General features: G+C 45.8%; 1 protein-coding gene across 5 annotated transcripts in view; it reads right to left on the reverse strand.

The window, feature by feature from the left end:
* The window catches only part of LOC108927609 (receptor-type tyrosine-protein phosphatase mu-like), a 194,993-nt gene that overhangs the window by 124,722 nt on the left and 52,147 nt on the right, over positions 1–18,124 (reverse strand). For all 5 annotated transcript variants that reach the window (XM_029246317.1, XM_029246315.1, XM_029246316.1 and 2 more), the window contains exons 3-7: positions 12,732–13,006; positions 9,856–9,934; positions 8,153–8,268; positions 7,488–7,662; positions 2,521–2,814 (exon numbers count right to left, since the gene is read on the reverse strand). In XM_029246317.1, the coding sequence (XP_029102150.1) occupies positions 2,521–2,814; positions 7,488–7,662; positions 8,153–8,268; positions 9,856–9,934; positions 12,732–13,006 (939 nt within the window). The remainder of the gene's footprint in view (positions 1–2,520; positions 2,815–7,487; positions 7,663–8,152; positions 8,269–9,855; positions 9,935–12,731; positions 13,007–18,124) is intronic.

Below are 18,124 nucleotides of genomic sequence, written 5' to 3' on the forward strand. Positions count from 1 at the left end.
TCAGCTGTCACTTGGTTTCTTCCACACTGATTGCCATCAATTATCTTTGTCTGTTTCTGTTTTCTTTCACGACCTCAATTGCGCTCAGTTGTTTAGCACTCTGCTTCTGGCACTGTGTTCAGAAGAGCACTTCAGAAACAAAAAATGACATTAGATGTATTTATGTAGCAGATGCTTTTCTCCAAAGCGGCTTCCAATGAGCTCTATGTAGTGTTATCAGCCCACACAGCTTATTCACCGCAGTGACTTACACTGCTAGATACACTACTTACAATGGGTCACTCATCCCTACATTAGTGGAACACACACACACACACACACGTGTAGACCTGAACAGCATGTCTCTGGACTGTGGGAGAAAACCCACACAGACATGGGGAGAACATGCAAACTCCACACAGACTGAGTGGGGAACGAACCCATGTCCATTCGCACCACCCAGGTGCTGTGAGACAGCAGCGCTACTTGCTGGGCCACTGCACCACTCTATGTAAACTACACTAAATTCAACGGGGGTGGAAATTGTAAATAGCTGGCTCCAGGAACCAGAAGTGACACAATACCAGCAAATAGAACAGGAAAAACACATGTAGACTTAACCAGCAACAGTGAGTTAAAATGTGTCCCTTTGCAATATCCTGACTGCTACACATCCAAACTATGAAGGTTTTCCAGAAATCTATATATTTGTATTATTTTACAAGATGATCACTGATCAAAGGAAAAATATGTGACACAGATTAATGACGTAAAGCACACACACACACACGCACACACACACACACAGTCTGAAACCGCTTGTCCCAAGTAGGGTCGCGGCAAACCAGAGCCTAACCCAGCAACACAGGGTGCAAGGCTGGAGGGGGAGGGGACACACCCAGGACGGAACGCCAATGACGTAAGACTTAGCGTATTCCTCATGGATTTCCGTACCATAAAATGAGGACAGGTATAAAAGTGATTTATTGTTGTGTTGCGTGGCAGATATGCTGCTGATACCCATCAGGATCTCAAGCAGAGCACCAGACCAAGATCAAGAGCAGCTTTCCAGCAGCCTTGTACAGTAAATCAGCCACATCAATCTGCTGCACACAGTAGAGGGGAGAAGCCTTTCACTTCACGGAATGGCATCTGTTCTGAGGCTCAACCACACACACACACACACACACACACACACACACACAGATACACACAGGAATCCACACCAAAGAAGTGAGCCATACTGAAGGTACCTTTCAATTACCTGGTGGTAAGGTTAAATAGTTTAATTTTATGTAAAGTAAATGTTTATGTGTGTCTCAAAAAAAAAAAAAAAATTTACTAGGAAGATGATCACGAATCGTCGATATTCAGATAAAGTTTTATACAGCTACTCGTGTGATGAACGTTGGTTCATATGGTGGAAAGAAACTGACTGCACTTAAGAATCACATGACTATCAAAGTGTCTCTTCTTGCTAATATAACGAACACACTGTATTTTCTATGAGATGATGTACATCAGTTTGGAGAACAGTGTCTGTTAAATGAATACATGTAAATGTAAATGTAGGTTCTAACAAAGGTTTTCCTGCTTACAATCTGTCTGCTTTAATAAATGGCTAAAATACGTTGACTTCACGCATAACAGTACATTCACCACACAGAAGCTGGTCACAAGCCAGACAGCCACAGCCAGCATCACCTCAAATGTATAACAAGAGCATCCTCCATCTTTCAATAGCAAAATATTGTAGCCCTATAACTGTAAAAATATACATACAAAATATAGACAAATATATACATGCATATATACAGATATATATATGTGTATAGTGAAAAATTGTTTAGGGCAATCCGAATCTGTGCGAGTATTTTTAAATGACTAAAAACTGCTAAATTATTAATAGTGTGAGTACTACATTAAGCTTTTTTTTTTTTAAATTTAGCAGCATATTCTCCAAAGCGAAGCATTCACACATTTATAGAGCAGAGCAAAGCAACACACATACACACACACACATAAAAACCAATTAGTGACCATTTAGTGGTATCAATACACCCAAAATACATGGACTGTGGGAGGAAACCAGAGTCCTACAAGAACCCCACACAAACATGAGGAGTACATGCAATATGTTCATACAGGCTGAACAGGAGTTGAACCTACATAGAAAATTATAGAATAGTATAGTATACAAAGTATAGCATAGAAATACTCTATGTACAGCCAAGGTGCTGTGAGACAATAGCGCTACACCATGGGACATTTTTCTGTTTGTTTATATTTGATTGTATTTTCCTCAATAACCTGTTTAGAAACGCGAAATGTCACGTTCATTTCCACAACGAGACGTTAGTTGGCAGCAGAGCACAACAAAGCAAACAAAGTCAACAGAAGAACACTGAGTGTGTTTATATGATGTATCGGTTGGCCTCAAAAAGCTGTTTCAGAACCCCAGGAGCGATCGCTAGCAGTATGTCTCAGGAAAACAGGAGGACTGCGAGCTCGGCTCTGATCGACAACTACATCTGGACTCACCAGCGCACTTTGTCCGAGCCCGGAGGGGCGGGCCCGGAGCCCCCGTCCCGCCGTCCAAGGGCCTTGTGAGCAGGACGCTGATTTCATACTCTGTGTCAGGGTCCAGGTGGCCGATCTTGTGGGTGGTCTTGTCAACGGGCTGGTTGTCAATGAGGGTCCCAGACATGGTGCGGTACTCCACCTCCCTCTCGATGATGGGGCCGTCTCCGTTGATGGAGTTGGCGTTGAGCTGGATCCACAGGTAGGTGGCCCCCACCCCCATTAGTTGCGGGGGTGCAATTGGCACGGGGGGCTCTGCGGGACAGAAGCTGCACTGAGAACTATTTCTACACGGCCTTTCAATGTTGAAACAGTAAAATAGCAATAAAAAACATCGAGATCCGAGGGGAAATTTCAGCCAACGCAATATTTAATTTGTATATGAGAAGTTCATATTTCATTAAATTGAGTAATCTTTTTACCAGCAAACAGATTGCTCACTGTCATTCTCAGTCACTTAAGAGATAATGAATCATTAGTAATGTCCATTAATTTTTTGCTCTTTAAACGATGACATACACTTGGCTCTTCTTCAGTTAAATCATGCCAGTTTTTGCTGTGACTCTAGTTATAATATCCTGTCACACAAAGAACATTGTCATCATACCAAAACGTGTGATTATTATTCAAAGGAGATTAAAATACATAAGACCATTTATTGCCTCATTGCTGTAGATAAAAGTGTTATCATTTTCTGGAAATTTTGGAACTGGCAGTTGTAAGAGCACATTTTAAGTAGGACAGAATATTGCTGAGAAAGGCACTTAAACGTAATTACCCCGCCAATCCACTGCTTGCGCTCACTGATTCGCTTAATCCATAACACATCCTTACCTCTTGAGCTCTTCTATTAGTGAACAGAAAACAGAAGGGATGGAAAATAACTGTTGCCTTTTGTCTTTAAAGCTTCAGACTCGGGAATTTGTGCAAAGTGCCCCTCTGATCCGTTTGGTTCACTGAAGCAACTACCAAAGTAATGGTGTCAGGAAGGGGATTACTGCACAGTAACGCAGTACCTGTATAACGCTGATTAAACCTTTAACCGGAGCAAAACAACTTCACTGCATTACCTGACACAAATCCACTCTAGAAATTATGATTGAAACATACAGTAACTAAAATCAAGCACTGCAAAGTATATTTTGCTATATTTATATATTTATATATATTGATATTTTGCTCATTTGAGGTCTGCATTTCACCCGCAACTTCTAAGAAGACTCAGAAGTAGGTACCCTTGACCTAATCTTAGCCTAAGAGGCTACTTCTGTTATATTTTATGCCATCGGCTGTTATCGTACTTACTTCCGATAGCGATTGCAAACTCCTCCAAATAACTTCAAGAAAGCATCTTGAGAGGGGCACTATGTACATAATGAGATGAATAATGGGTTTATTGTGGAACATCTCGTGGCCCTTGTTTACTCATCAAATGCGCATTATTCGGTCTGAACGGCCCTCTGGGCTTTTAATAACATCAACCTCCCGTTGAGCTTTTAGAGAGCAACTTTTTAACCAAACCTTCTGACATGTGTCTATGCAATGGCATCACATGGTTAACAAAGGCTGACATCAGACATAACTTACCGACACTATTGGCAGTTTGTGGTTTACAGGCACTGAGCTGGAGGATATGAAATTGATCTGAGCTGTACCGGACACAAATTACAGGTGCATTTATGGGATATTCAGCTTAGTGACATCCATGTGTGTGGGTGAAAATCGATTCCCAGGCTGTGCTATTTTAATCAATATGACAGGAAAACTAAGTATCTCTCTGTAAAGTCGGCCTCGGTCACTCCTAAAAGCGTGTGGCTTCTAACATATTTTACACACGTTTGTACGAAGGTCTCCAAGAGAATGAAGTTTCTAGCAGTGACAACTGCACGGGAAGACGTAGGTGTAGATACATTGCTCCTAATGTCAGACAAATCCCAGGTCGCACAAGGGAAATCTAGCAAACTTTTCCACTTCCCACTATGAGCTGAATGAGATTTCAGACACTTTTGTTTGTCGTGTTTTTGCTTGAAAGAGGAACATGCTGAAGTCTGTTCCTCTGAGCAAATTCTCGGTGTTTAAACTGGCAGTGAAAAATTTCACTTCTCTCTTTAAGTCACTTCACTCACAAATCACAAGACCAAGCAAAGTTGTGGCCAAAGTGACGTCACAAAGTGGCACTTTGCTCTAACTGGCTGATCCACCAGTAAGGTTGGAATGAGTGTTTTTTTAGATGAAGCGGAGTCGTTCCCCTTCATTCAGTGCCATAAGAACTCAGTCACGAGAAACAGACACCATTACATTTATAGCAGTGTCTGACACATGATCAGTCCTTATTCATCTCGTGAATCTTTTCATCTGTGGTCAACAAAATAGGACAATTTCGGGAAGAAAAGATGCGTGATTGAAATCCTGCAAGCAGGAAAGGTGACAAACGGCTCATGTCTGCAGTGATTTCGGGAAAATCCAAGGATTTTGCAGCTCAAGCACTTGGTAAAATTGGTAAAATTAGAGGTGGTCGTCGAGATACAACAGGTGCGACTTAGAACAATCCGGATTTACAACAACTGTCCCAGAATGCTGGGAGGAATTCAGCAGCTCTGATTGAGAGAGTGACCTTATTCTACCACATCTGAGCCAAAACCTACAAACTCTTGATACTAGACATCTTGTGCATGGGACCACCAATAGCTAAAGATGGAGGAGCTCAGTGCTCTTTCCAGGTTGTCGGGGGTGATCAAGGCCTGTACGTATTAGGTACAGATCCTATGAGCATCTTGTAGATCATAACCAGAGTACTGAACCAGGTAATAACAGGAAGCCAATGGAGGGAGAAGATGAGGGGAGATACATGGGAACACTTTGTCAGGTTAAACACAACTCATTCCACAGTATTCTGTGTCAGTGAGCTGATGGTGGAAACCAGAAGAGTTACAGTAGTCCAGGTGGGATATCACCATGGCCTGGACCAGGAGCTGTGTGGAGTGTGTTGTGAGGCATGGGTGGATCCTGGGGATGTTGTACAGGATCTGGTTATGACAAGAACGTGTAGGGAGAAGCAGAGATGTGAGTCGATCATTACTCCCAGGCTTTTGACCGATGAAACGAACAATACGTTCACTTCAAGACTCCAGCATGTTAGTATGACCATGAGACAACCTGCTGCCAAACCTGTTGACAATGTCCACCAAGTCAACTGTGCCTCTTCTGTGTAATGTGTTATTAAACAATCCTCTCTTGTCCTAGCTGCACCCGTATCTCAGAAAGTTACGTTATCCTACCTGCAATTTATTCTTTAATTTTAATTATTGTCCGCTTTCTCGGAGGCCTGTGCGTGCTGAAGAACAGAAGAGAGGAAGGTAGGCGCCCTCGCTTGATTATGTTTTATTTCACATTATGGCCCCAATACCATGCCACATGGTGCTGAATTTGGTGGAACTTCAGGAGGCTCTGAAGAGCACAGGGAGGCAATGGCTGGAAGTAATTACCATAAGAAAGTCAACTGGGTGTTTGGGAGAGCAACAGTTTGTGTTGTGCATGGGGAGGAGGGAATTTGTTTATCAAAATTTTTCTATATAAAAATAATTACAAAAACAGGTAAAAGAAAAAAAAATCTCTAATTAAGGTTACAGGAAACCCAAGATGAATTGCTGATTGATGTTCGCTGGAGTGAAAACAGAAGAGTTTTTCTTGGTCGGCTGTGAAAATAAGGACGAAGACAGAGAGTGAAACTAGATTTTCTGCAGCTGTTTCAACTGGTTTTAGGCTCAGACTGACAGCAGGAGCTACTTTGCAAACGCATCGCATCCCGTCACTTGGTTGCTAAGTAGATCCGTATTGTGCGAAGCTCACATTTTAGCAGTTCCACCAACTTACCGAAGGGGATGTTTTTACTGAAGTAACTCCTCCTAGAGAGTACCCACACACCCACCCAGGACCTCTGATACGGGGCAAATCTGCGTAGGAGACGTCTGGCTCAAAAGCTGGGACTGGAGAGAAGACAAGCTGCATCTAGTCGATATCTTTGCACCTCCCACACGTACGCTGGCTCCTTTCCTGCCGGTATAGTGATGTCTCACACCCCAGGAGCCAACTTCCGCTACAACAGCCCAGAGCACCTCGAGATCCATCACCAGACCGGCACCGTAGCCGACCGCAACAGCTCAACGTGGAGGTGGTGAACGTGTGTTGCCTTCTCTAGGTGAGCCAGGCATTGACCTGCAAACCTCCTGCTCCAAAGGTGACCGCATTCGGAGGGGTGACCTTTATTTTATTTTATACCTTTGTGGAGATCATTTCATTTGGGTCACTCTTTGTCTGGCCACTTACTTAAAGCCACTTTACGAAGGGTGACCCCAAGAAGGAGGACAAGTCTTCAGAAACCTAGATCTCGGGAACCGTGGGGAGCTGAAGCCCCTTCTGCATGGCAAGTTGACAGTCTGTGAAGGCATGCGTGGCTTCATGGGGACCTATTCTGGTTCAGAACTATTGCTCGGAGAGGTAACCCTTTGTGGAGGTTTCTGGTTCAAGTCCCATAAGTATGTCTGGTCTGATCGCCTTGAGCGAGGAACTTTACCGGATTCTGATCCAGCAAGAAACACACAATTATAAATAGGTAACAGTGTAAGTTGCTTTGGACAAAAGCACTGCTGAAGAAAAAAGCTGACACGAAAAATGTCAAGTACTTCGAGGAGAGGGAGGCGCGGTGATGCAGCAGGTTTGGTTGGGGTCTGCTTTCTGGTTGGTTTGGGGTTCGAGTCCTGCTTGGGGTGCCTTGCAACGGACTGGCGTCCCATCCTGGGTGTGTCCCCCCCTCCGGCCTTGTGCCCTGTGTTGCCGGGTTAGGCTCCGGTTTGCCGTGACCCTGCTAGGAATGAGCGGTTTCAGCCAGTGTGTGTGTGCGTGTGTGTGTGTGTGAGGATCGTACTCACGTTTTACAGTGAGGTCCGCGTACGTAGACACTCCAACTCCTTTGTCCGAATGCACAATGCAGCGATATCGCCCAGAGTCACCCTTGGTGGTGTTCTCCACGTCGAAGGTAGCAATGAACCGCCGGTCATTCACGGGCCTCGTGGATTTCCTTGGAGCTTCTCGACCGCTGATCCCCTGTTAGAAGAAACAGCGAGAGATCAGCACCCTGCTCCCCATGTCCTGTCCGTGAGGCCCGATGGACTCCAAGTCTCCCATCAACTCCTTCTCAGGATCTGAAAGTTCAGTACCCTGTTTGTTATTTCGTGCACCAGAGCCCTGAACTGCATCCCATAATTGATCATCCTCGCCAGGCAGACGAGTGGGTGCTGTCAGCCAAGCACCAGACACACATTAATGTTACAAATTAGAGCATTCTAGAAGCTGTCAGAAGCCAGATTGCAAAGCGCCTCTCCATCAATAGCACGAAAGCCCAGATGGTCGCTTCGACCGACACGAAACTTTAGAGCAAATGCACGTCAGTCCCAGACCTTCTAACACAGTGGGTCAGAGAATGAGGTCTATACTGTACTGTGCAGTATGCTGTACAACTATGCTCTACTGTATCATACTTTATAGTTAGGGTTAAGGTTAGCCCAACCCCAGCTGTCCTCCACGGACAATTCACCTGTAGCCAGATGTTGGAGATGTCGAGGGGCCGTCCACTGAAGGTACACTGGAAAGTTGCCGTTTGCCTTGCATTGACCTCCACGCCTTTTATGTGCAGGAAGTGGGGTGTTTTCACTGCAGCGAACAAACAAACAAACAAACAAAAGTAATTTGTATAGCTAGAAAACTCATTCCCATCATAACACAACCTTGGAATTCCCACTTCAATCAGTTCATTGCCTGATCTGCCCAAAAAAACAAAACCCTCCATTGTGTTCGGTGGCATGGTGGCGCAGCGGGTAATGCCGGTGAACGCAGGGAAATCTGCATTTAAAACAGAAGACGGGATCGTTGCTTGGGATGAAAGTCTGTGCTAATGAAATTATGGAAAGTAGTTTTTAATTAGTTTCCACATCTCACATGGAAGCGGGACACAGTGACCTTCGTTCCGAAACTCCAGACAACATGCACATATTAAACCGGAGAGCTGCGTCATATGCCTTTCAATAGGTTTTTACATCCTAAGCTTTATTGATCCCAACTTTATTGCAAGCTTTATTTATTTAGCGTGACACCGACAGCTGATTAGCCATTCAAACAAACCTCAGGCTGAATTTACTTTCAGTGGAAACGCTTAATAGCACATTCTCTATATAATAGCAAAAAAAATACAAAATGAAAAAGTGACAATGCAATATGCAATTATTATACAGCATGTGAAGTGGTACATAAATGAAGAAAAAATGGTTAAACAGAGAGTCTTATTCCATTTGCTGACAGTTGTACTGTGAATGGAGAGAATGATGTCTGTGTTGTTCTAGTTTTACTGTAGAGGTGCATATAGCCACATCAAAACAGTAGGTATCTTTCCTGTCAAGAACACTTATCTGTTATCATTATTATTATTATTATTATTATTATTATTATCCAATCCAATTTCAATAACCACTTGTTCCATGCGGGGTCGTGGTGAACCGGAGCCTATCCTGGAAACAAGGCCGAAGAGGCGGAGGGGTACACCTCGGACGGTATTATAATAATAATAATAATGATAATAATGATAATAATAATAATAATAATAATAATAATAGACGGCATAAATTTGATCTGAATCAGAAATGAAATATTAATGCGGAAATTTAGGCAGGATTCCAACTGGGAACTGAACCAATCTTCTGGTTTCATGGCCACATGCTAGAGCACTACGCTACGTGCTCCTCCAGAATATAAATGTCTCACAGTTCCAGTTACGCTGCAGAAGAAGCGATATCCCTATGCAATACTCAGATGAGGTTTCTACTGGGAAGGACCAGCAGGCAGCTGAGGGAGGAGGTCATGAATCTTGGAATAAGCAGGTGTGAGGAGAGCAATGACAGTATGATTTAGGCTGGCACGCAGACACGGCACTATAAAACACGTTAGGCCTCGCACTGCCACGCGAGGGCAGGGGCATCAGTCATCCCCCGCCGCTCAACATCCTGTCCCCATCTGCCTCCTGTCCAAATTAAACGCTCAGAATAAATGAAGTGGCCAAGATGCTGGAGCAAAGAGCGCCACGAGAGGATGACCTCCGTGGTGAAGTGAGGCCGGGAATCCAGAACCCCGGTCACAAAGAATAAAGCGCACGGCCGACCACCGGCCGTTCGGGGTCTTTGGACGGGTGACGCCCTCGCCCGGGTGGCGGAACCGCGTTCACGGTCGCGTTCGTTCGGATCCACTTACTGCACTGATGGCCCTGGAGTCTCACATCCTTGATCGCCACCAGGCCGCGCTGTCCGGACGTGACCACCTCAAACACGACCTGCGGCCGGACAGAGTGAGACAGGACAGGAAGAAGAGGTGAGCAGCAGCCAGGAGGGTCTCAGGACACAGCACGGCGAACTGAGCGGACGTGCGGTAGGGGTCACCGGAAACGTCACCGTGGCTCTCGAACAGCCACCGAGGTGGCCGAGGCGCTCGCACCCGGGACGCCGCGCTCTGCACCAATAAGGCAACGCGCTTATCCCGAGTGACCTTGACGAGACCATTTAGTGGGGTTTCCTTTTTCATTTTTCCCCCACATTAGTTGAAACGACGCCGACTCTAATTGCGGTTTACGAAAGAACTGATGTAAGGGCCCTGCCGCATCAAGTGTCGCCGTGAATTTCAAGAAGCCAAAGCGAGCCTTTGGACGGTGTCCAGAAGCACTCGCTCACCCAAACCCAGTTTAATAGCCTTCCACTGGTTGTTAAAGAGGCAATTTTCAGATTCAGACAGATTTCTCCGTGTTCATTCTTCAGCGGCGCGTTTCGCGCGGATCCCCGACGCCGTGAAAAGGGAACACGGAAAGGGAGGTTCTTCCTCCGAGCAAAAGGCGCGGAGGACGGAGGCGCTTTAGAAAGCGCACCTGTTCTCGCCGTCTCCTCAATGGGCCTCGCGGTGCGGCTACCGGTGCCAAAGCGAACCACCGAGTCGTAGGTAATGAGCACATTTAACGCGGCGAAGAAAGGAAGCGGTGAAATGACTCACTCAGACTGACATGGGGAGGCGAGGAGGAGTAAATACGTAGACACTCATGAGCTGACAGAGCACATATTAATAGCCGAACGAGGGTTAGTTCTGGGATCCTCGCAATAATGATCTCGAGGCAAGGTGGTTGCAGAACGGGGTGGCACAGCAAGTAGCGCTGCTCTCTCACAGCGCCTGGGTGGGGCGAGAGGATGTAGGTTCGATCCCCGTTCAGTCTGTGTGGAGTTTGCGTGTTTTCCCCGTCTGCATGGGTTTCCTTTGGGTGCTCTGGTTTCCTCCCACACTCCAAAGACATGCTGTTCAGGCTCACCCATAGTGTGTGAGTGACAGAGAGAGAGAGTGTGTGTGTTCCACTGATGTATGGATGAGTGACCCAGTGTAAGTAGTGTATCTAGCAGTGTAAGTCACCATGGTGAATAAGGTATTTGGGCTCATAACACTACATAGAGTTCACTGGAAGTCGCTTTGGAGAAAGTGTCTGCTAAATACATTTACATTTATTCATTTAGAAGACGCTTTTGTCCAAAGCGACGTGCATCTCAGCAAAAGTACAATTTATACATTACATTAAGAGAAGGAGACATAGGTGTATCTCTCCTAAATAAATTAACATAATAGACCTATTTCAGAAGGACAAAGTTAACAGGGTAAATGTACCGCAGATACAAGAGACCACAGCAGAATTATTTGACTCATTTTGCAGCAAAGCGGAGGAAATAATCATATTAACATTGCACAATTTGATCAAGTTTCCCTAAGTAGCCTTTTTTTCCAAATTTAGAGAGTGAGAGAGTGAAAGAGAGAGTAAACCGAATAAACCTGTGATTATAAAGACAAAATAATGCCTAAGATCCAGGTGATTTCACTGTGCCAAACAGCGAGGACTTGGTGCTCATTGGACTCATTCGCCCACTTAGATACAGAGGAGCAGAAACCATGGAGAAGCGCGTAGCAGTGGAGTTTCACACTGTGTGTGGCTGTGGGTTTGGACGTGGGTTCAAATTCGGATCAGTCTGTGCGCAACATGTATGACCTGTCCGTGTTTATGTGTGTTTCCTCCACATGCTCTGGTTTCCTCCCACAGTTCAAAAATGTGCCTTTCAGTTGAACTGGTGACTATAAATTGCCCTCTGTGTGTGTGTGTGTGTGTGTGTGTGTGGTAAATTGCTCTGCGGTATAGGAAGATTACTGTAGTCCATCTACCATGGCTAAGTCACCCAGGATGAAAGTGTCAGTTAAACACTCGCTAATCACTGTACGTCACTTTGGAGAGAAGCAACTGCTAAATGAATAAACATAAATATAATTGGAGAGAGTTTTACAAAGTCACAATTGCTGTCATCTCCTAGTTATCCTTAGCTCTGCACAGCAGATGGCTCATCCTCCTCCTCCTCCTCCTCCTTCACAAACTCCGCAACAAGAATTGACAGGAGTTGATTTTTTTGGTGCCTGAGAGTCATTATCTGCTTTACAGACAGTGATGACAGTTCTGCTCTAACTGTTGGGTGGAAAGTGCATCGCAGTGGGAAGGGAGGAGGCCAAGTGACACAATTATTAAATCATGCACCTTGCAGAAATATATTTTACATTTGAGTTACACCTTTACATGTAAAAAAGACACGTGACCATATAGAGTCAAAGTGGCATCAATGTTCTTCTTATAGATTCTGGACCTGTTTGCCTTGTTCAGCTTCCACAGGGATGAAAGGAGATTCTTTTGGATGAACGTGGAAAGTGGGACCCTAACCCTAACCCTGATCCTCACCCTAACCCTAACCCTAACCCTGATCCTCACCCTAACCCTAACCCTAACCCTGATCCTCACCCTAACCCTAACCCTCACCCTAACCCTAACTCTAACCCTGATCCTCACCCAAACCCTAACCCTAACCCTGATCCTCACCCTAACCCTAACTCTAACCCTGACCCATTCAGTGAAACATTCTGCAGCTGTGACCTCAAGGTCAAAAAAGGTCAGTTGAAGGCTCTTTGCATTCGTGTGTTGGACACTCAAAGTGAGCACATCCAGCACCTGACCACCACACCCGCGGAGGAGCAGCATCGCACGATGGAGCTCCGCTGGTCCTTACCTGGTAGAAGTTTGGCCAGAAAGTGCTGATGGCCAACTCCAGCTGGTGCCAGGCGAGGGCGGTCGACCTGGACGCGTTCCACACGGGGATCCCCAGCGGGCTGCTGTTCTCCCTCACGTAGATGTTGAGGTGTCCCGGGCTGACGCCCTCCTGGCCCGAGACCAGGTACTGGAGGACGACGCAGTGGGTGTCGTTCTCCTTCACCTGCGGCATCAGGAGCTGGGCCTTCAGTCCAGCAAACCTGCCGGTGCTGTTCACCATCATGAACGCAGCACCTGAGTGAGGTGGGGTGGGGGGAGGAGGAAACAGGTAGGATGATGAGCACATTTTTTTGTTTTTAATAATGTTTACACACACACACACACACACACACACACACACACACACACACACACACACACATTTTCAGAACCGCTTGTCCCTTACGGGGTCACGGGGAACCGGAGCCTACCCGGCAACACAGGGCGTAAGGCCGGAGGGGGAGGGGACACACCCAGGACGGGACGCCAGTCCGTCGCAAGGCACCCCAAGTGGGACTCGAACCCCAGACCCACCGGACAGCAGGACTGCGGTCCAACCCACTGCGCCACCGCACCCCCAGTTAATAATGTTTAATTGTTATTAATTTAGGGGGCGCAGTGGCGCAGTGGGTTGGACCAGGTCCTGCTCTCCAGTGGGTCAGGGGTTCGTGTCCCGCTTGGGGTGCCTTGCGACGGACTGGCGTCCCGTCCTGGGTGTGTCCCCTCTCCCTCCGGCCTTACGCCCTGTGTTGCCGGGTAGGCTCCGGTTCCCCGCGACCCCGTATGGGACGAGCGGTTCAGAAAATGTGTGTGTGTGTGTGTGTGTTATTAATTTGTTTATTAATTAATTTAATTCGTTATTTAATAATTGTTAAATTGTTAATTTAATTGTTTTTTTTTTCTCCATTTTGTTGTTTACAAAACAGGAACGTTACGCAGGTACAAGTCAGGGGTTCTCTACGCCACAGACCCCTTCTCCAGAATGGGCCTCCAACACACACACACACACACACACACACACACACACACACACACACACACACCATCTGAGCCACTCGTCCCATACGGGGTCGCGGGGAGCCAGAGCCTAACCCGCCAACACAGGGCGTAGGGCTGGAGGGGGAGGGGACACACCCAGGACGGGACGCCAGTCCGTCGCAAGGCACCCCAAGCGGGACTCGAACCCCAGACCCACCGGAGAGCAGGACCCGGTCCAACCCACTGCACCACCACGCCCCCCGGCCTCCGACACACGCGGAGAAAATATTGCGCCGAACTCATTTCCGCTGAAACTTGATTATCTTAACATTATGAATTATGTCAGAGAGTAGAACTGCTTTTATTTTATTTTTAACTTTTAATTAGTTGTTTTCCAAAGCAAGTCTGTGCTTCACACACCCCCAAGGGCTCCGTGGACCCAGGTAATGAAGCCCTTAAACGAATCAACGTGCGAGACACACACGACACACACGACACACACGAGAAGAGCCTCGCAGCTGCACCCACACACAGCTGTTCCCAGCAACTCGCCCCCTGCTCCGTCGATACACCGCAGCTGAGGAACCTGGGAATTAAACACCAAGACAGACCCGGGGTGAAAAAGCACTCCTGAACTGCAATTTCTGTGTGTGTGCGCGCGCGTATGTGTGTGTGTGTGTGTGTGTGTGTGTGTGTGTAACACATTTTATTTTATAAAACACCCCTCACACTAATTCATCTTTATGTTTTCGACACCTCTGCTGACTGTTTCCGTGGAAACGTCACATGAACAAGGGGGTAGAAAAGGAGCTCAACTGCAGTCCCGCAAACACACATTTGCGAAGCTGAAATTTTTCTTTGACATATTGCGAGCAAAACTGTGTTTGTAGTAAAAACTGCACAGAAAGCAGGAAATTAACATTTCTTGGCGTTAAGTACGTAGCCTCGCACTCGCAGCTCATTCTTCTGCACAGACGTGCGTCTTCATCCAGCAACACTTGCGTTTTGTGAGACTTTCCACAGGTCACATGATCGATCCCCACCTCCAGCTGTAGTACCCCTGAACAAGGTACTCACTCTAAATTATGCCAGTAAAAATTACCCCACTGCATAAATGGGTAAAGAATCGCAACCTTAAACTTGTAAGCTGATGTGGAGAAAAGCATCAGCTAATGAATCAATGTAAATGTTACACATGTTCATAGGATCAATCATCAAGAACGAATCGTCCACAGTTTTGGGGAGACGATACGTTTTTTATCCTCACTCGGTTTGAATGAATTTTAATTTTAATGCAGTTCTAAAGGTAATAAAAACGATGAAAGACAAGTGTCACAGTGGGTGGAGGGGGGTGTACCCTGCCGCGCATCCCGCTGGCCGGACACACAAGGGACGCAGACAATGACGAGACGGCACTGGACAAGAGCTCATTGATAAGTGTTAATGAGTGTTTTTTTAAATATTTTATAGCTTCGTCTGATGTCTTTAGAGAATCCAAGCAGCAAATAAAGGAGTGAATAAATCAATGTATGTCTGTGTTAACAAACTCTGATTTATGAACAGATGGAGTTACGAACAGAGTTTCACCCTGTTTTCACTCCCCACACCAGCGAGACAACAGAGAAAATTGCACTATTACTCAAAATATAGCTCATGAATCTTTCACCAAAAGACGTAAAGACAATTTTAATAGAGAACTTTATCAGTATTAAAAATGTCAAATGTGAAACTTGAATGAATACTAAAAATGTCAAAGGACAAATGGCACAATAATTTTGTTTAATAGTTCTTCACCAAACTGGACCAATGTTATTTAAAAGAGGCCAAATTATTCCGAATCATTTATTTTGTATGAAGTTCACCTCCTGTGTCTTACATATTTAAAAAAACTAATATTGCATTCGAGTAATTCAAGCAGAGGCATTTTCAGTCATCATCATCGCACAATGAAATATTAAGTATATGAGTAACCAGGCATTAAACATATATCTGTTTGCTTCAAGGCACAGCTGTCCTTCATATCTGTGTGAGGACTGCAACACGTCACTCTCTGACTTGGGTCGCGGACACACACACACGCACACGTCTACCTATGGGCCATGAATCCAAGCAACACCAGCACCCCTAGCAAGTCCACATCAAACATATTTGCTTGAATCTGCACTTGCAGCTAAACTGATGTTAAAATGGTTTCTGGAACCTTTAAAATTACAGATGGCAAAGTTTCAAATTGACTTTTTCTTGGATAAAAGTAAAGTTCTGGTTCTGGATCTGAGACATGTGCGGTAACTCCTTTCGCACTAAATTTTTCACAATAAGAACAATGAAATAAACAATAAAATTAAAACATTATGTTTGTAATACTTATTTATTAAAATTCGCTTTCACATTTTTTCTTCCGTTTTACATACAAATGAGACTGAGACCAGGGGCAGAGGTCATTTAGGGTTAGGTTAACTTGAACCCTAAACGTAGCCCTAAGTTCTGGTTGGAAAACGGCCTTCGAGCAATGAGGACATGACTGAAAAACACCAGGGTCGGTCTCTCTCTCTCTCTCTCTCTCTCTCTCTCTCTCTCTCTCTCTCTCTCTCCCTCTCTCACACACACACGCACAGTAAAATGACGTGCCCCCGGTTCGACCCACACTGATGGCAAGAACACATCCCCAGGAGCAGCCCTACAGGCCTCCAAAGCAACACGAATATCTGAAAAAGATTGAGCGAGAAAAGGCCCACCGGCCTTTCGCCCTCCGCTTTCCCCACGTTACGTGACCACAGAACACATTCGGGTCACCGTGGAATAATTAGGATATTTTAAAGGCAAATTATAACAGCATTGTTTTATTGCTATTACGGAGCACTCAGCATGACAATATTTTCTAAGGCATCAAAACACGCAGGAGCAATTAAGTCAAGGAAGCTTTAAAAGCAGAAGGACGGAGGAGCCTGCAAATTTCGCTGTGGGAAAGAGAATAAAGAAAACGAAATAACGACACGCAAAGGCCACTTCCAGCCCAGTTGTGCCGGAGATCTGACCTTGGAAGTGGCAGTGAAGTGCATGTGGGGTCATGAGCTGCACGAACAACCACAGATGGAAAAATAGATGTGACAGTGAGAAAAGATGGAGATGGAAACGTAAACTGCGCCCAGAAAACACCGACCGACACACACACACACACACACACACACACACACACACGTAACATACAGCACACTCAGCACATATAAGTGAAGACAAGGTAAAGTGGGCCCACGACGATCTGCATCTGCGTGCAGAAGTTGGTCCTGCAGAGGGAGGGTTTGGGTTCCCGTCCCGGGTCCACACTGACTCTCCCGCACGACCCGACGCGCTCATTAAGTCCAACATTTTTACATATGTCCATATTCAGGCCCTTTCCGATAGATACATTTTTAAAAAACAGCAGCGCTGAATTTTAAGTCGCAGCGAGGGCTTCAGCAGTTGGACGTAATTTGCAGTAATGACTGCTCCTCGCATTAATCCGCGCTCCGTTTGGGTCCTGAACTCTGAAATCATTACTGCGCTTCGAACCCGAGGACTTGCCGAGACTCGGCGGTCGGCGCGCTGCTCAAAGAACCCGCCAAGGCCACCGACAATGGCAAGTCACTGCATTTTTAGGTGTTTTCAACATTTGTTCAAAATGTGAAGCTCTCCAGCCTCAGCATTTTACAAGGGAAGCTATAAATACTGAATTTAAATACTTATAAGTACGATGTACTTCGTATAATGTGGGTAAATCCTGGTTCCTGCAGGACTTTTACCGGTCCCGTACCACATGTACCATGTTGAAGGCACGGTAACGACAGCTGCGTCACATATAATGTATCACATACGTATAATGCGTGATCCTGCATACGGAGTCTACCCTGCAGCAGCTCAGACCAGGTTTACCGCGGTGAACAGCCACCATAACAAAGAGGCCGAAGCCCGTGTAGCACATTCCGGTTATTAGTACACGATGGTGTCCACGAGTAACACGACAAGCACGTAAATTGACATTTAAGGCCCAGAACAGTGATAAAGCCCCTGATAGAACAGAGATGTGGATAAGTGGAGTTTCCTGCTGTTCTCAGGTATGTGTTCACTTGTGTGTGTCAAGATGCTCTGGGCTTCAGGTCCCTGACCAGGTCATGTGACACAATCTATAATGCCCAGGACGGATGGGCAACCGCTGGTACTCAGACCCCCAGAGGTTGCTTTCCCGTGTTCCTCATACTTGAAGTTTTTTGTTTTCCTCTCCTCAGCTGCCACTTGGATTGTTTAGTTACTGCTACTGCAAAGCATGATCTTCACATGTCATTTCATCACTTCTGCTCAGTTTTTCAGCACTTCGGCAATGGTTTGTTATCCATCCATCCATCCATCTTCCTCCGCTTT

The sequence above is a fragment of the Scleropages formosus genome, chromosome 19, assembly GCF_900964775.1.
Source record: "Scleropages formosus chromosome 19, fSclFor1.1, whole genome shotgun sequence".
Classification (NCBI taxonomy): Eukaryota; Metazoa; Chordata; class Actinopteri; order Osteoglossiformes; family Osteoglossidae; genus Scleropages; species Scleropages formosus.